This window comes from Phyllobates terribilis, unplaced genomic scaffold (assembly GCF_046119375.1).
Source record: "Phyllobates terribilis strain yellow unplaced genomic scaffold, ASM4611937v1 Scaffold_25__1_contigs__length_18738178, whole genome shotgun sequence".
NCBI classification, from domain to species: domain Eukaryota; kingdom Metazoa; phylum Chordata; class Amphibia; order Anura; family Dendrobatidae; genus Phyllobates; species Phyllobates terribilis.
The window spans coordinates 9,337,479-9,357,595 of record NW_027362785.1 but is presented as its reverse complement, the minus strand read 5'-3'; the positions used below and the strand labels follow the sequence as shown (position 1 = coordinate 9,357,595).

Here is a 20,117-nt window from a genome sequence, read left to right as displayed (position 1 = left end):
GCTGCACTCACTATTCTGCTGGTGCAGTCACTGTGTATATACATTACATTACTGATCCTGAGTTACCTCCTGTGTTATACTCCAGAGCTGCACTCACTATTCTGCTGGTGCAGTCACTGTGTACATACATTACATTACTGATCCTGAGTTACCTCCTGTATTATACTCCAGAGCTGCACTCACTATTCTGCTGGTGCAGTCACTGTGTACATACATTACATTACTGATCCTGAGTTACCTCCTGTATTATACTCCAGAGCTGCACTCACTATTTTGCTGGTGCAGTCACTGTGTACATACATTACATTACTGATCCTGAGTTACATCCTGTATTATACCCCAGAGCTGCACTCACTATTCTGCTGGTGCAGTCACTGTGTACATACATTACATTACTGATCCTGAGTTACCTCCTGTATTATACTCCAGAGCTGCACTCACTATTCTGCTGGTGCAGTCACTGTGTACATACATTACATTACTGATCCTGAGTTACATCCTGTATTATACTCCAGAGCTGCACTCACTATTCTGCTGGTGCAGTCACTGTGTACATACATTACATCACTGATCCTGAGTTACCTCCTGTATTATACTCCAGAGCTGCACTCAGTATTCTGCTGGTGCAGTCACTGTGTACATATATTACATTACTGATCCTGAGTTACATCCTGTATTATACTCCAGAGCTGCACTCACTATTCTGCTGGTGCAGTCACTGTGTACATATATTACATTACTGATCCTGAGTTACCTCCTGTATTATACTCCAGAGCTGCACTCACTATTCTGCTGGTGCAGTCACTGTGTACATATATTACATTACTGATCCTGAGTTACCTCCTGTATTATACTCCAGAGCTGCACTCACTATTCTGCTGGTGCAGTCACTGTGTACATACATTACATTACTGATCCTGAGTTACCTCCTGTATTATACTCCAGAGCTGCACTCACTATTCTGCTGGTGCAGTCACTGTGTACATACATTACATTACTGATCCTGAGTTACATCCTGTATTATACTCCAGAGCTGCACTCACTATTCTGCTGGTGCAGTCACTGTGTACATACATTACATTACTGATCCTGAGTTACCTCCTGTATTATACCCCAGAGCTGCACTCACTATTCTGCTGGTACAGTCACTGTGTACATACATTACATTACTGATCCTGAGTTACCTCCTGTATTATACTCCAGAGCTGCACTCACTATTCTGCTGGTGCAGTCACTGTGTACATACATTACATTACTGATCCTGAGTTACCTCCTGTATTATACCCCAGAGCTGCACTCACTATTCTGCTGGTGCAGTCACTGTGTACATACATTACTGATCCTGAGTTACATCCTGTATTATACTCCAGAGCTGCACTCACTATTCTGCTGGTGCAGTCACTATGTACATACATTACATTACTGATCCTGAGTTACATCCTGTATTATACTCCAGAGCTGCACTCACTATTCTGCTGGTGCAGTCACTGTGTACATACATTACTGATCCTGAGTTACATCCTGTATTATACTCCAGAGCTGCACTCACTATTCTGCTGGTGCAGTCACTGTGTACATACATTACATTACTGATCCTGAGTTACCTCCTGTATTATACTCCAGAGCTGCACTCACTATTCTGCTGGTGAAGTCACTGTGTACCTACATTACTGATCCTGAGTTACATCCTGTATTATACTCCAGAGCTGCACTCACTATTCTGCTGGTGCAGTCACTATGTACATACATTACATTACTGATCCTGAGTTACATCCTGTATTATACTCCAGAGCTGCACTCACTATTCTGCTGGTGCAGTCACTGTGTACATACATTACTGATCCTGAGTTACATCCTGTATTATACTCCAGAGCTGCACTCACTATTCTGCTGGTGCAGTCACTGTGTACATACATTACATTACTGATCCTGAGTTACCTCCTGTATTATACTCCAGAGCTGCACTCACTATTCTGCTGGTGAAGTCACTGTGTACCTACATTACTGATCCTGAGTTACATCCTGTATTATACTCCAGAGCTGCACTCACTATTCTGCTGGTGCAGTCACTGTGTACATACATTACATTACTGATCCTGAGTTACATCCTGTATTATACTCCAGAGCTGCACTCACTATTCTGCTGGTGCAGTCACTGTGTACATACATTACATTACTGATCCTGAGTTACCGCCTGTATTATACTCCAGAGCTGCACTCACTATTCTGCTGGTGCAGTCACTGTGTACATACATTACATTACTGATCCTGAGTTACCTCCTGTATTATACTACAGAGCTGCACTCACTATTCTGCTGGTGCAGTCACTGTGTACATACATTACATTACTGATCCTGAGTTACCTCCTGTATTATACCCCAGAGCTGCACTCACTATTCTGCTGGTGCAGTCACTGTGTACATACATTACATTACTGATCCTGAGTTACATCCTGTATTATACTCCAGAGCTGCACTCACTATTCTGCTGGTGTAGTCACTGTGCACATACATTACATTACTGATCCTGAGTTACATCCTGTATTATATTCCAGAGCTGCACTCACTATTCTGCTGGTGCAGTCACTGTGTACATACATTACATTACTGATCCTGAGTTACATCCTGTATTATACTCCAGAGCTGCACTCACTATTCTGCTGGTGCAGTCACTGTGTACATACATTACATTACTGATCCTGAGTTACATCCTGTATTATACCCCAGAGCTGCACTCACTATTCTGCTGGTGCAGTCACTGTGTACATACATTACATTACTGATCCTGAGTTACCTCCTGTATTATACTCCAGAGCTGCACTCACTATTCTGCTGGTGCAGTCACTGTGTACATACATTACATTACTGATCCTGAGTTACCTCCTGTATTATACTCCAGAGCTGCACTCACTATTCTGCTGGTGCAGTCACTGTGTACATACATTACATTACTGATCCTGAGTTACATCCTGTATTATCCTCCAGAGCTGCACTCACTATTCTGCTGGTGCAGTCACTGTGTACATACATTACATTACTGATCCTGAGTTACATCCTGTATTATACTCCAGAGCTGCACTCACTATTCTGCTGGTGCAGTCACTGTGTACATACATTACATTACTGATCCTGAGTTACATCCTGTATTATACTCCAGAGCTGCACTCACTATTCTGCTGGTGCAGTCGCTGTGTACATACATTACATTACTGATCCTGAGTTACCTCCTGTATTATACCCCAGAGCTGCACTCACTATTCTGCTGGTGCAGGCACTGTGTACATACATTACATTACTGATCCTGAGTTACATCCTGTATTATCCTCCAGAGCTGCACTCACTATTCTGCTGGTGCAGTCACTGTGTACATACATTACATTACTGATCCTGAGTTACCTCCTGTATTATACTCCAGAGCTGCACTCACTATTCTGCTGGTGCAGTCACTGTTTACATACATTACATTACTGATCCTGAGTTACATCCTGTATTATACTCCAGAGCTGCACTCACTATTCTGCTGGTGCAGTCGCTGTGTACATACATTACATTACTGATCCTGAGTTACCTCCTGTATTATATTCCAGAGCTGCACTCACTATTCTGCTGGTGCAGTCGCTGTGTACATACATTACATTACTGATCCTGAGTTACCTCCTGTATTATACTCCAGAGCTGCACTCATTATTCTGCTGGTGCAGTCACTGTGTACATACATTACATTACTGATCCTGAGTTACATCCTGTATTATACTCCAGAGCTGCACTCACTATTCTGCTGGTGCAGTCACTGTGTACATACATTACATTACTGATCCTGAGTTACCTCCTGTATTATATTCCAGAGCTGCACTCACTATTCTGCTGGTGCAGTCGCTGTGTACATACATTACATTACTGATCCTGAGTTACCTCCTGTATTATACCCCAGAGCTGCACTCACTATTCTGCTGGTGCAGTCACTGTGTACATACATTACATTACTGATCCTGAGTTACATCCTGTATTATACTCCAGAGCTGCACTCACTATTCTGCTGGTGCAGTCACTGTGTACATACATTACATTACTGATCCTGAGTTACCTCCTGTATTATACCCCAGAGCTGCACTCACTATTCTGCTGGTGGAGTCACTGTGTACATACATTACTGATCCTGAGTTACATCCTGTATTATACTCCAGAGCTGCACTCACTATTCTGCTGGTGCAGTCACTGTGTACATACATTACATTACTGATCCTGAGTTACATCCTGTATTATACCCCAGAGCTGCACTCACTATTCTGCTGGTGCAGTCACTAGTGTACATACATTACATTACTTTAGATGATGAGTGATAAAGTGCAGCTGCTGTTAACCCTCCTCTCAGGGTTACGGCTGCTGTTAACCCTCCGCTCAGGGTTACGGCTGCTGTTAACCCTCCGCTCAGGGTTACGGCTGCTGTTAACCCTCCTCTCAGGGTTACGGCTGCTGTTAATCCTCCGCTCAGGGTTACGGCTGCTGTTAACCCTCCGCTCAGGGTTACGGCTGCTGTTAACCCTCCTCTCAGGGTTACGGCTGCTGTTAATCCTCCGCTCAGGGTTACGGCTGCTGTTAACCCTCCGCTCAGGGTTACGGCTGCTGTTAACCCTCCGCTCAGGGTTACGGCTGCTTTTAACCCTCCGCTCAGGGTTACGGCTGCTTTTAACCCTCCGCTCAGGGTTACGGCTGCTATTAACCCTTCGCTCAGGGTTACGGCTGCTATTAACCCTCCGCTCAGGGTTACGGCTGCTATTAACCCTCCACTCAGGGTTACGGCTGCTATTAACCCTCCGCTCAGGGTTACGGCTGCTGTTAACCCTCCGCTCAGGGTTACGGCTGCTTTTAACCCTCCTCTCAGGGTTACGGCTGCTGTTAATCCTCCGCTCAGGGTTACGGCTGCTTTTAACCCTCCGCTCAGGGTTACGGCTGCTATTAACCCTTCGCTCAGGGTTACGGCTGCTATTAACCCTTCGCTCAGGGTTACGGCTGCCGTTAACCCTCCGCTCAGGGTTACGGCTGCTGTTAATCCTCCGCTCAGGGTTACGGCTGCTGTTAACCCTCCGCTCAGGGTTACAGCTACTGTTAACCCTTCGCGCTGATACTTACCACCATCAGATATAGGAAGATCTCGTTCACATTCTTGTTGTCGATGAAGAATCCAAAAATCTGCAGAAACAGACAGAAGGCGACAGTCAGGAATCTCCGACACACAGCAGCAGCTCCGCACCCGGGGTCTCCTGACAATAACCGGAGGTCTCCTGACAATAACCAGGGGTCTCCTGACAAAAACCGGGGGTCTCCTGACAACAACCAATAGTCTCCTGATAATAACCGGGGGTCTCCTGACAACAACCAATAGTCTCCTGAAAATAACGGGGGTTCTCCTGACAATAACCAATAGTCTCCTGATAATAACCGGGGGTCTCCTGATAATAACCGGAAGTCTCCTGATAATAACCGGGGGTCTCCTGACAATAACCGGAAGTCTCCTGAAAATAACCGGGGGTCTCCTGACAATAACCAATAGTCTCCTGATAATAACCAGGGGTCTCCTGACAACAACCAATAGTCTCCTGATAATAACCGGGGGTCTCCTGACAATAACCAATAGTCTCCTGATAATAACCGGGGGTCTCCTGACAACAACCAATAGTCTCCTGATAATAACCGGGGGTCTCCTGACAATAACCAATAGTCTCCTGATAATAACCGGGGGTCTCCTGACAACAACCAATAGTCTCCTGATAATAACCGGGGGTCTCCTGACAACAACCAATAGTCTCCTGATAATAACCGGGGGTCTCCTGACAATAACCAATAGTCTCCTGATAATAACCGGGGGTCTCCTGACAACAACCAATAGTCTCCTGATAATAACCGGGGGTCTCCTGACAATAACCAATAGTCTCCTGATAATAACCGGGGGTCTCCTGACAACAACCAATAGTCTCCTGATAATAACCGGGGGTCTCCTGACAATAACCAATAGTCTCCTGATAATAACCGGGGGTCTCCTGACAACAACCAATAGTCTCCTGATAATAACCGGGGGTCTCCTGACAACAACCAATAGTCTCCTGATAATAACCGGGGGTCTCCTGACAATAACCAATAGTCTCCTGATAATAACCGGGGGTCTCCTGACAACAACCAATAGTCTCCTGATAATAACCGGGGGTCTCCTGACAACAACCAATAGTCTCCTGATAATAACCGGGGGTCTCCTGACAATAACCAATAGTCTCCTGATAATAACCGGGGGTCTCCTGACAATAACCAATAGTCTCCTGATAATAACCGGAAGTCTCCTGATAATAACCAATAGTCTCCTGATAATAACCGGGGGTCTCCTGACAATAACCGGAAGTCTCCTGATAATAACCAGGGGTCTCCTGACAACAACCAATAGTCTCCTGATAATAACCGGGGGTCTCCTGACAACAACCAATAGTCTCCTGATAATAACCGGGGGTCTCCTGACAATAACCAATAGTCTCCTGATAATAACCGGGGGTCTCCTGATAATAACCGGGGGTCTCCTGACAAGAAATGGGGGTCTCCTGACAAGAAATGGGGGTCTCCTTACAATAACCGGGATCTCCTGACAATAGCTGGGGGTCTCCTGACAATAACCGGAGGTCTCCTGACAATAACTGGGGGTCTCCTGACAATAACCGGGGGTCTGCTGACAAAAACCAAGAGTCTCCAGATAATAACCGGGGGTCTCCTGACAATAACCAAGAATCTTCTGAAAATAACCGGGGGTCTCCTGACAATAACCAGGGGTCTCCTGACAATAAATGGGGGTCTCCTTACAATAACCGGGATCTCCTGACAATAGCTGGGGGTCTACTGACAATAACCGGAAGTCTCCTGATAATAACCGGGGGTCTCCTGACAACAACCAAGAGTCTCCTGATAATAACCGGGGGTCTCCTGACAATAACCGAGGGTCTCCTGACAAGAAATGGGGGTCTCCTGACAATAACCGGGGGTCTCCTGACAACAACCAAGAGTCTCCTGATAATAACTGGGGGTCTCCTGACAACAACCAAGAGTCTCCTGATAATAACCGGGGGTCTCCTGACAATAACCGGGGGTTCTCCTGACAACAACCAAGAGTCTCCTGACAATAACCGGAGATCTCCTGACAATAACCGGGGGTCTCCTGACAATAATCTGATCATGGTTAGGGAACCTCTCAATCATCTACTCTCACCCCAACTACACACAGATCAGGCACTGTTATACAGAGGTCAGACACTGTTATATAGAGGTCAGACACTGTTATACAGAGGTCAGACACTGTTATATAGAGGTCAGATACTGTTATACAGAGGTCAGACACTGTTATACAGAGGTCAGACACTGTTATATAGAGGTCAGACACTGTTATACAGAGGTCAGACACTGTTATATAGAGGTCAGACACTGTTATACAGAGGTCAGACACTGTTATATAGAGGTCAGACACTGTTATACAGAGGTCAGACACTGTTATATAGAGGTCAGACACTGTTATATAGAGGTCAGATTCTGTTATATAGAGGTCAGATACTGTTATACAGAGGTCAGGAACTGTTATATAGAGGTCAGACACTGTTATATAGAGGTCAGATACTGTTATACAGAGGTCAGACACTGTTATACAGAGGTCAGACACTGTTATATAGAGATCAGATACTGTTATATAGAGGTCAGACACTGTTATATAGAGGTCAGATACTGTTATACAGAGGTCAGACACTGTTATATAGAGGTCAGACACTGTTATATAGAGGTCAGATACTGTTATATAGAGGTCAGACACTGTTATACAGAGGTCAGACACTGTTATACAAAGGTCAGATACTGTTATATAGAGGTCAGGTGCGGTTATACAGAGGTCAGATTCTGTTATATAGAGGTCAGATACAGTTATACAGAGGTCAGACACTGTTATACAGAGGTCAGACACTGTTATATAGAGGTCAGACACTGTTATATAGAGGTCAGATACTGTTATACAGAGGTCAGACACTGTTATATAGAGGTCAGACACTGTTATATAGAGGTCAGACACTTATATAGAGGTCAGACACTGTTATATAGAGGTCAGACACGGTTATATAGAGGTCAGATACTGTTATACAGAGGTCAGACACTGTTATACAGAGGTCACACACTGTTATATAGAGGTCAGACACTGTTATATAGAGGTCAGATTCTGTTATATAGAGGTCAGAAACTGTTATACAGAGGTCAGACACTGTTATATAGAGGTCAGACACTGTTATATAGAGATCAGATACTGTTATATAGAGGTCAGACTCTGTTATATAGAGGTCAGATACAGTTATACAGAGGTCAGACACTGTTATACAGAGGTCAGACACTGTTACACAGAGGTCAGACACTGTTATATAGAGGTCAGACACTGTTATATAGAGGTCAGATACTGTTATACAGAGGTCAGACACTTATATAGAGGTCAGACACTGTTATATAGAGGTCAGATACAGTTATATAGAGGTCAGACACTGTTATATAGAGGTCAGATACTGTTATATAGAAGTCAGACACTGTTATATAGAGGTCAGATACAGTTATACAGAGGTCAGACACTGTTACATAGAGGTCAGACACTGTTATATAGAGGTCAGATACAGTTATACAGAGGTCAGACACTGTTATATAGAGGTCAGATACAGTTATATAGAGGTCAGATACTGTTATATAGAGGTCAGAAACTGTTATATAGAGGTCAGACACTGTTATATAGAGGTCAGACACTGTTATATAGAGGTCAGATACTGTTATATAGAGGTCAGACACTGTTATATAGAGGTCAGACACTGTTATATAGAGGTCAGATACAGTTATACAGAGGTCAGACACTGTTATATAGAGGTTAGACACTGTTATATAGAGGTCAGACACTGTTATATAGAGGTCAGATACAGTTATACAGAGGTCAGACACTGTTATATAGAGGTCAGATACAGTTATACAGAGGTCAGACACTGTTATATAGAGGTCAGACACTGTTATATAGAGGTCAGACACTGTTATATAGAGGTCAGATACAGTTATACAGAGGTCAGACACTGTTATATAGAGGTCAGATACTGTTATATAGAGGTCAGAAACTGTTATATAGAGGTCAGACACTGTTATATAGAGGTCAGACACTGTTATATAGAGGTCAGATACTGTTATATAGAGGTCAGACAATGTTATATAGAGGTCAGACACTGTTATATAGAGGTCAGATACAGTTATACAGAGGTCAGACACTGTTATATAGAGATCAGATACTGTTATATAGAGGTCAGATACTGTTATATAGAGGTCAGATACTGTTATATAGAGATCAGATACTGTTATATAGAGGTCAGATACAGTTATATAGAGGTCAGACACTGTTATATAGAGATCAGACACTGTTATATAGAGGTCAGACACTGTTATATAGAGGTCAGATACTGTTATATAGAGGTTAGACACTGTCATATAGAGGTCAGATACAGTTATATAGAGGTCAGACACTGTTATATAGAGGTCAGACACTGTTATATAGAGGTCAGATACAGTTATATAGAGGTCAGACACTGTTATATAGAGATCAGATACTGTTATATAGAGGTCAGATACAGTTATATAGAGGTCAGACACTTATATAGAGATCAGACACTGTTATATAGAGGTCAGACACTGTTATATAGAGGTCAGATACTGTTATATAGAGGTTAGACACTGTTATATAGAGGTCAGATACAGTTATATAGAGGTCAGACACTGTTATATAGAGGTCAGACACTGTTATATAGAGGTCAGATACAGTTATACAGAGGTCAGACACTGTTATATAGAGGTCAGACACTGTTATATAGAGGTCAGACTCTGTTATATAGAGGTCAGACTCTGTTATATAGAGGTCAGACACTGTTATACAGAGGTCAGACACTGTTATATAGAGGTCAGACACTGTTATACAGAGGTCAGACACTGTTATATAGAGGTCAGACACTGTTATATAGAGATCAGATACTGTTATATAGAGGTCAGATACAGTTATATAGAGGTCAGACACTGTTATATAGAGATCAGACACTGTTATATAGAGGACAGACACTGTTATATAGAGGTCAGATACTGTTATATAGAGGTTAGACACTGTTATATAGAGGTCAGATACAGTTATATAGAGGTCAGACACTGTTATATAGAGGTTAGACACTGTTATATAGAGGTCAGATACAGTTATATAGAGGTCAGACACTGTTATATAGAGGTCAGATACAGTTATATAGAGGTCAGACACTGTTATATAGAGGTCAGATACTGTTATATAGAGGTTAGACACTGTTATATAGAGGTCAGATACAGTTATATAGAGGTCAGACACTGTTATATAGAGATCAGATACTGTTATATAGAGGTCAGACACTGTTATATAGAGGTCAGACACTGTTATATAGAGGTCAGACACTGTTATATAGAGGTTAGACACTGTTATATAGAGGTCAGACACTGTTATATAGAGGTCAGACACTGTTATATAGAGGTCAGACACTGTTATATAGAGGTCAGACACTGTTATATAGAGGTCAGACACTGTTATACAGAGGTCAGACACTGTTATATAGAGGTCAGACACTGTTATATAGAGGTCAGACACTGTTATATACAGGTCAGACACTGTTATTTACAGGTCAGATACTGTTATATAGAGGTCAGATACAGTTATATAGAGGTCAGACACTGTTATATAGAGGTCAGACACTGTTATATAGAGGTCAGACACTGTTATATAGAGGTCAGACACTGTTATATAGAGGTCAGATACTGTTATATAGAGGTTAGACACTGTTATGTAGAGGTCAGACACTGTTATATAGAGGTCAGATACTGTTATATAGAGGTCAGACACTGTTATATAGAGGTCAGACACTGTTATATAGAGGTCAGATACTGTTATATAGAGGTCAGACACTGTTATATAGAGGTTAGACACTGTTATATAGAGGTCAGATACAGTTATATAGAGGTCAGACACTGTTATATAGAGGTCAGATACAGTTATATAGAGGTCAGACACTGTTATATAGAGGTCAGATACTGTTATATAGAGGTTAGACACTGTTATATAGAGGTCAGATACAGTTATATAGAGGTCAGACACTGTTATATAGAGGTCAGACACTGTTATATAGAGGTCAGACACTGTTATATAGAGGTCAGACACTGTTATATAGAGGTCAGACACTGTTATATAGAGATCAGACACTGTTATATAGAGGACAGACACTGTTATATAGAGGTCAGATACTGTTATATAGAGGTTAGACACTGTTATATAGAGGTCAGATACAGTTATATAGAGGTCAGACACTGTTATATAGAGGTTAGACACTGTTATATAGAGGTCAGATACAGTTATATAGAGGTCAGACACTGTTATATAGAGGTCAGATACAGTTATATAGAGGTCAGACACTGTTATATAGAGGTCAGATACTGTTATATAGAGGTTAGACACTGTTATATAGAGGTCAGATACAGTTATATAGAGGTCAGACACTGTTATATAGAGATCAGATACTGTTATATAGAGGTCAGACACTGTTATATAGAGGTCAGACACTGTTATATAGAGGTCAGACACTGTTATATAGAGGTCAGATACTGTTATATAGAGGTCAGATACAGTTATATAGAGGTCAGACACTGTTATATAGAGATCAGATACTGTTATATAGAGGTCAGACACTGTTATATAGAGGTCAGACACTGTTATATAGAGGTCAGACACTGTTATATAGAGGTCAGATACTGTTATATAGAGGTCAGACACTGTTATATAGAGGTCAGATACTGTTATATAGAGGTCAGACACTGTTATATAGAGGTCAGACACTGTTATATAGAGGTCAGACACTGTTATATAGAGGTCAGACACTGTTATATAGAGGTCAGACACTGTTATATAGAGGTCAGACACTGTTATATAGAGGTCAGACACTGTTATATAGAGGTCAGACACTGTTATACAGAGGTCAGACACTGTTATATAGAGGTCAGACACTGTTATATACAGGTCAGACACTGTTATATACAGGTCAGATACTGTTATATAGAGGTCAGATACAGTTATATAGAGGTCAGACACTGTTATATAGAGGTCAGATACTGTTATATAGAGGTCAGACACTGTTATATAGAGGTCAGACACTGTTATATAGAGGTCAGACACTGTTATATAGAGGTCAGACACTGTTATATAGAGGTCAGATACTGTTATATAGAGGTTAGACACTGTTATATAGAGGTCAGACACTGTTATATAGAGGTCAGATACTGTTATATAGAGGTCAGACACTGTTATATAGAGGTCAGACACTGTTATATAGAGGTCAGATACTGTTATATAGAGGTCAGACACTGTTATATAGAGGTCAGACACTGTTATATAGAGGTCAGATACTGTTATATAGAGGTTAGACACTGTTATATAGAGGTCAGATACAGTTATATAGAGGTCAGACACTGTTATATAGAGGTCAGACACTGTTATATAGAGGTCAGACACTGTTATATAGAGGTCAGACACTGTTATATAGAGGTCAGATACTGTTATATAGAGGTTAGACACTGTTATATAGAGGTCAGATACAGTTATATAATGCTCTTACCAGATACATTAGTAATGTGGCCATGTTCCCGGGCGGCATTATGAAGAGGCAGAGGATATATACTCCATTCAAATCAGCCAGAAATAATGCAGACAACAATGAATTGAATGTTAACTGCAAGAAGAAAGCAGCGAGTAACTGACAGAATCACAGCTTGTCATACGGAAAGTATTAAAATCCTTATACATCTCCAAAGAAGAGAGAAACAGAGCTTGCACTCTAACCAGTCACCTCCTATGCAGCTGGCCCCCTCCTTTGGAAACAAGTAATTAAGGAAACTCCTAACGGCTAACAGATCTATGTCAACCAGCTTCAATGCACTGGAATGTGGAGAAGGGCAGATTTACAACAGAAAGAGATGAGAAGGAGAAGCCTTTATAGAAATTATGAAGTGAGGTTTTTAATGAGCTGCGTCGACATAATAGATAGGAAAGTCATATTTTCCAAAACGTGATAAAATGGCGATCGACAAGCATGGTTTCACGTCCCTGGACAATGAATTGGTTATATGTCACGGGTTTGTCAGAGGTGACAGACAGTCGCCCTGCAGTGGGTTGCAGGAGATCTCTACGTTTGGCATTACAGACAGTTTCTTAGATAAGAGGCTGTATTTAGGACCGAGCGGCTACCTCTCTCTTGCTAATGAGCTCCTGGCCTGGGTATATATATACCTGGTGTGCCTGAGAGGGAGTGGCCGGTTATACTTCTACTTGTGAAGCTTAGCAGGAGCAGTATTTCGTCCTTTCTGGAGCTTGAGGCCGTGTGCTTATTTGGAGTTCACCTAAAGCTAAGCCACTTCCCCTGTTTTGTCCACCCTCGTTGTCCATAGAGTTTAGTGGAGGTTGACTAGTGCTCATCTCCTCCCTTCCCTAGCCGTAGCCTTACGCCAGGGAGAGTAGGGCGAGGCCCGCATGCGGCGATTGCTGAGGAGGCAATATAGGGACGATAGTTGAGACAGGGTGACGCTAGACCAGACTAGAAGGTCTCCACTTCCCCCTTTCCCTAGTGTCTGGTCTCCCTTTCCCTTTTCCCTCTTAGTTGCACTAACACATGGCGGGACATTATATAATAACACAATACGTTCACTGTGAGTTCCCCAATAACCGGCCTAGTATTGAAAACAGCCGCGGCCTCCTCTGTTAATCGATCGATTGCATAATTATCCTGATGATAGGGGGCAGCGAAGGGCTGTTCGTGACAAAAAATTAACAGTGGGTGGATCTGCGCGACCCCCCAGCTGTGACCTTTGACACAGGTCATCACTTCCGGCAGTCCAGGAGGAGTTAACTGAGTAATATCTCTATGGATGGCATCTCCAGAGAGGTAAACGCTCTGGCTGTATATCCCAAATGCTCTTGCCATATACCACAAACCTGTGCATGGACCCTACAGGACACTGTAGGATGTCTCTTACCCCCAGTATGATGAAGAGGAAGGACCACCGATCTGGATGAACTTTTCCTTTTCTAAAAATGAAGGCGATTACATAGACAAAAAGAACCATGTCCGCACCAAAGAAGAGGAGGTCCAGGATCTGCAAGACAAGAGGGTGTACAGGCAGAGACAAGTTCAGGAGAAGAGGACAGCAGGTGTCAGCAGAAGATAGGATGTGTGAGCTCAGGACAGAAGGTGTCAGCAGAGGACAGGAGGTGTCAGCAGAAGATAGGAGGTGTGAGCTCAGGACAGAAGGTGTCAGCAGAGGACAGGAGGTGTCAGCAGAAGATAGGAGGTGTGAGCTCAGGACAGAAGGTGTCAGCAGAGGACAGGAGGTGTCAGCAGAATATAGGAAGTGTCATCAGAAGATAGGAGGTGTGAGCTCAGGACAGGAGGTGTGAGAAAAAGATAGGAGGTGTCAGCAGAGGACAGGAGGTGTCAGCAGAAGATAGGATGTGTGAGCTCAGGACAGAAGGTGTCAGCAGAGGACAGGAGGTGTCAGCATAAGATAGGATGTGTGAGCTCAGGACAGAAGGTGTCAGCAGAGGACAGGAGGTGTCAGCAGAAGATAGGAGGTGTGAGCTCAGGATAGGAGGTGTCAGCAGAAGATAGGAGGTGGGAGCTCAGGACAGGAGGTGTGAGAAAAAGATAGGAGGTGTCAGCAGAGGACAGGAGGTGTGAGCTCAGGACAGGAGATGTCAGCAGAGGACAGGAGGTGTCAGCAGAAGATAGGATGTGTGAGCTCAGGACAGAAGGTGTCAGCAGAGGACAGGAGGTGTCAGCAGAAAATAGGATGTGTGAGCTCAGGACAGAAGGTGTCAGCAGAGGACAGGAGGTGTCAGCAGAAGATAGGAGGTGGGAGCTCAGGACAGGAGGTGTGAGAAAAAGATAGGAGGTGTCAGCAGAGGACAGGAGGTGTGAGCTCAGGACAGGAGATGTCAGCAGAGGACAGGAGGTGTCAGCAGAAGATAGGATGTGTGAGCTCAGGACAGAAGGTGTCAGCAGAGGACAGGAGGTGTCAGCAGAAGAAAGGATGTGTGAGCTCAGGACAGAAGGTGTCAGCAGAGGACAGCAGGTGTCAGCAGAAGATAGGAGGTGTGAGCTCAGGACAGAAGGTGTCAGCAGAGGACAGGAGGTGTCAGCAGAAGATAGGAAGTGTCAGCAGAAGATAGGAGGTGTGAGCTCAGGACAGGAGGTGTGAGAAAAAGATAGGAGGTGTCAGCAGAGGACAGGAGGTGTCAGCAAAAGATAAGATGTGTGAGCTCAGGACAGAAGGTGTCAGCAGAGGACAGGAGGTGTCAGCAGAAGATAGGAGGTGTGAACTCAGGACAGAAGTTGTCAGCAGAGGACAGGAGGTGTCAGCAGAAGATAGGATGTGTGAGCTCAGGACAGAAGGTGTCAGCAGAGGACAGGAGGTGTCAGCAGAAGATAGGAGGTGTGAGCTCAGGATAGGAGGTGTCAGCAGAAGATAGGAGGTGTGAGCTCAGGACAGGAGGTGTGAGAAAAAGATAGGAGGTGTCACAGAGGACAGGAGGTGTCAGCAGAAGATAGGAAGTGTCAGCAGAAGATAGGAGGTGTGAGCTCAGGACAGGAGATGTCAGCAGAGGACAGGAGGTGTCTGCAGAAGATAGGAAGTGTCAGCAGAAGATAGGAGGTGTGAGCTCAGGACAGGAGGTGTCAGCAGAAGATAGGATGCGTGAGCTCAGGACAGAAGGTGTCAGCAGAGGACAGGAGGTGTCAGCAGAAGATAGTAAGTGTCAGCAGAAGATAAGACGTGTGAGCTCAGGACAGAAGGTGTCAGCAGAGGACAGGAGGTGTCAGCAGAAGATAGGATGTGTGAGCTCAGGACAGAAGGTGTCAGCAGAGGACAGGAGGTGTCAGCAGAAGATAGGAGGTGTGAGCTCAGGACAGGAGGTGTCAGCAGAAGATAGGATGTGTGAGCTCAGGACAGAAGGTGTCAGCAGAGGACAGGAGGTGTCAGCAGAAGATAGGAAGTGTCAGCAGAAGATAGGAGGTGTGAGCTTAGGACAGGAGGTGTGAGAAAAAGATAGGAGGTGTCAGCAGAGGACAGGATGTGTCAGCAGAAGATAGGATACCTCAGCAGAAGATAGGAAGTGTCAGCAGAGAACAGGAGGTGTCAACAGAGAACATAAGGTGTCAGCAGAGGACAGGAGGTGTCAGCAGAAGATAGGTGGTGTCAGCAGAAGATAGGAGGTGTCAGCAGAGAACAGGTGTCAGCAGAGAACAGTAGGTGTCAGCAGAAGATAGGAAGTGTCAGCAGAAGATAGGAGGTGTGAGCTCAGGACAGAAGGTGTCAGCAGAGGGCAGGAGGTGTCAGCAGAAGATAGGAGGTGGGAGCTCAGGACAGGAGGTGTGAGAAAAAGATAGGAGGTGTCAGCAGAGGACAGGAGGTGTGAGCTCAGGACAGGAGATGTCAGCAGAGGACAGGAGGTGTCAGCAGAAGATAGGATGTGTGAGCTCAGGACAGAAGGTGTCAGCAGAGAACAGGAGGTGTCAGCAGAAGAAAGGATGTGTGAGCTCAGGACAGAAGGTGTCAGCAGATGACAGGAGGTGTCAGCAGAAGATAGGAGGTGTGAGCTCAGGACAGAAGGTGTCAGCAGAGGACAGGAGGTGTCAGCAGAAGATAGGGAGTGTCAGCAGAAGATAGGAGGTGTGAGCTCAGGACAGGAGGTGTGAGAAAAAGATAGGAGGTGTCAGCAGAGGACAGGAGGTGTCAGCAAAAGATAGGATGTATGAGCTCAGGACAGAATGTGTCAGCAGAGGACAGGAGGTGTCAGCAGAAGATAGGATGTGTGAGCTCAGGACAGAAGGTGTCAGCAGAGAACAGGAGGTGTCAGCAGAAGATAGGAGGTGTGAGCTCAGGACAGGAGGTGTCAGCAGAAGATAGGGAGTGTCAGCAGAAGATAGGAGGTGTGAGCTCAGGACAGGAGGTGTGAGAAAAAGATAGGAGGTGTCAGCAGAGGACAGGAGGTGTCAGCAAAAGATAGGATGTATGAGCTCAGGACAGAATGTGTCAGCAGAGGACAGGAGGTGTCAGCAGAAGAAAGGATGTGGGAGCTCAGGACAGAAGGTGTCAGCAGATGACAGGAGGTGTCAGCAGAAGATAGGAGGTGTGAGCTCAGGACAGAAGGTGTCAGCAGAGGACAGGAGGTGTCAGCAGAAGATAGGGAGTGTCAGCAGAATATAGGAGGTGTGAGCTCAGGACAGGAGGTGTGAGAAAAAGATAGGAGGTGTCAGCAGAGGACAGGAGGTGTCAGCAAAAGATAGGATGTATGAGCTCAGGACAGAATGTGTCAGCAGAGGACAGGAGGTGTCAGTAGAAGATAGGAGGTGTGAACTCAGGACAGAAGGTGTCAGCAGAGGACAGGAGGTGTCAGCAGAAGATAGGATGTGTGAGCTCAGGACAGAAGGTGTCAGCAGAGGACAGAAGGTGTCAGCAGAAGATAGGAGGTGTGAGCTCAGGATAGGAGGTGTCAGCAGAAGATAGGAGGTGTGAGCTCAGGACAGGAGGTGTGAGAAAAAGATAGGAGGTGTCAGCGGAGGACAGGAGGTGTCAGCAGAAGATAGGAAGTGTCAGCAGAAGATAGGAGGTGTGAGCTCAGGACAGGAGGTGTCAGCAGAAGATAGGATGTGTGAGCTCAGGACAGAAGGTGTCAGCAGAGGACAGGAGGTGTCAGCAGAAGATAGTAAGTGTCAGCAGAAGATAGGACATGTGAGCTCAGGACAGAAGGTGTCAGCAGAGGACAGGAGGTGTCAGCAGAAGATAGGATGTGTGAGCTCAGGACAGAAGGTGTCAGCAGAGGACAGGACGTGTCAGCAGAGGACAGGACGTGTCAGCAGAGTACAATCGATGTCAGCAGAGGACAGGACGTGTCAGCAGAGTACAATCGATATCAGCAGAGGACAGGACGTGTCAGCAGAGTACAATCGATGTCAACAGAGGACAGGACGTGTCAGCAGAGGACAGGACATGTCAGCAGAGGACAGGACGTGTCAGCAGAGTACAATCGATGTCAGCAGAGGACAGGAAGTGTCAGCAAAGGACAATCGATGTCAGCAGAGGACCGGACGTGTCAGCAGAGGACAGGACGTGTCAGCAGAGTACAATCGATGTCAGCAGAGGACAGGACGTGTCAGCAGAGGACAGGACGTGTCAGCAGAGTACAATCGATGTCAGCAGAGGACAGGACGTGTCAGCAGAGGACAGGACATGTCAGCAGAGGACAGGACGTGTCAGCAGAGTACAATCGATGTCAGCAGAGGACAGGACGTGTCAGCAGAGTACAATCGATGTCAGCAGAGGACAGGACGTGTCAGCAGAGTACAATCGATGTCAGCAGAGGACAGGACGTGTCAGCAGAGCACAATCGATGTCAGCAGAGGACAGGACGTGTCAGCAGAGGACAGGACGTGTCAGCAGAGGACAGGACGTGTCAGCAGAGCACAATCGATGTCAGCAGAGGACAGGACGTGTCAGCAGAGCACAATCGATGTCAGCAGAGGACAGGACGTGTCAGCAGAGGACAATCGATGTCAGCAGAGGACAGGACGTGTCAGCAGAGGACAGGACGTGTCAGCAGAGGACAGGACGTGTCAGCAGAGCACAATCGATGTCAGCAGAGGACAGGACGTGTCAGCAGAGGACAATTGACGTCAGAATAGGTACTTTATGGTAAAACAATTGGTATGCGCCAGATAAGTTTCCTTTGGGTGAGAAGTGATGCAGCTGCTGTTACATCCAGTCGGGTGACACTACAGAGTGATGGAGAGTTACCGTCAGTGCCACTAGCCCGAAGGAAAACGGGATTCTGTAGTTGAATGCAAACAATATGGCCACTATCAGGAGGAGCAGCAGCCAGTAGAGGGCGATGTCCAGCAAGGCCTGTCCGCACCAGTACGCAGACGGGAAGAGGCCGGAGATCCGCAGCTGAGACCGAGCCTTGATCTGGAAGAAGATGATGGGTTTTACCAATCTGCTCTGAGTGCTGGACAGAAGGACGACCATTGACCATCTACACGGAGTGTGAGTATACTCGTATAAGCCCCCCGGTAAGGAGAGCACATTCCGATGGACTGGGTACATTGCTACACCCGGGGCATGGCGGTCAGCCACAGGCGTGGTGCGGGGGCCAATGCCCAAACCAATAGACAGTAATGACTCCGAGCCCCTTCCTTCACTCCGGTATTGAGCCCCTTATTCCCCAAGCACATATATTGTACTATAAGAAAATACTGATGGAATTATATTTTGTCCTTTGTCAAAAATAAAAAGGTTACACTTTATTATAACCCTATAACCCTAACTCTTGTACTAGCCTTAACCATAGTCTTAACCCTAACCCTTGTATAAACGCTAACCCTAACCATAGTCCTAACCCTATCCTTTATACAAGTCCCAAACCTAGCTCTTGTATGAACTCTTACCCTAGCCCTTGTACTAGCCTTAACCCTTGTATGAACGCTTACCCTAGACCTTGCACTAGCCTTAACCCTTGTATAAACTCTTACCCTAGACCTTGTACTAGCCTTAACCCTTGTAAGAACTCTTACCCTAGACCTTGCACTAGCCTTAACCCTTGTATGAACTCTTACCCTAGACCTTGTACTAGCCTTAACCCTTGCATGAATGCTTACCCTAGCCCTTGCACTAGCCTTAACCCTTGTAAGAACTCTTACCCTAGACCTTGTACTAGCCTTAACCCTTGTAAGAACTCTTACCCTAGCCCTTGTACTAGCCTTAACCCTTGTATGAACTCTTACCCTAGACCTTGCACTAGCCTTAACCCTTGTAAGAACTCTTACCCTAGACCTTGCACTAGCCTTAACCCTTGTATGAACGCTTACCCTAGCCCTTGCACTAGCCTTAACCCTTGTATGAACTCTTACCCTAGACCTTGTACTAGCCTTAACCCTTGCATGAATGCTTACCCTAGCCCTTGCACTAGCCTTAACCCTTGTAAGAACT

At 45.0% G+C, this 20,117-nt stretch overlaps 1 protein-coding gene across 6 annotated transcripts in view; it reads right to left on the bottom strand.

The window, feature by feature from the left end:
* The window catches only part of LOC141176359 (ABC-type organic anion transporter ABCA8-like), a 218,629-nt gene that overhangs the window by 30,286 nt on the left and 168,226 nt on the right, over positions 1 to 20,117 (bottom strand). For all 6 annotated transcript variants that reach the window (XM_073660306.1, XM_073660307.1, XM_073660304.1 and 3 more), the window contains 4 exons: positions 18,927 to 19,097; positions 14,112 to 14,231; positions 12,698 to 12,811; positions 5,130 to 5,189 (listed from right to left, as the gene is read on the bottom strand). In XM_073660306.1, the coding sequence (XP_073516407.1) occupies positions 5,130 to 5,189; positions 12,698 to 12,811; positions 14,112 to 14,231; positions 18,927 to 19,097 (465 nt within the window). The remainder of the gene's footprint in view (positions 1 to 5,129; positions 5,190 to 12,697; positions 12,812 to 14,111; positions 14,232 to 18,926; positions 19,098 to 20,117) is intronic.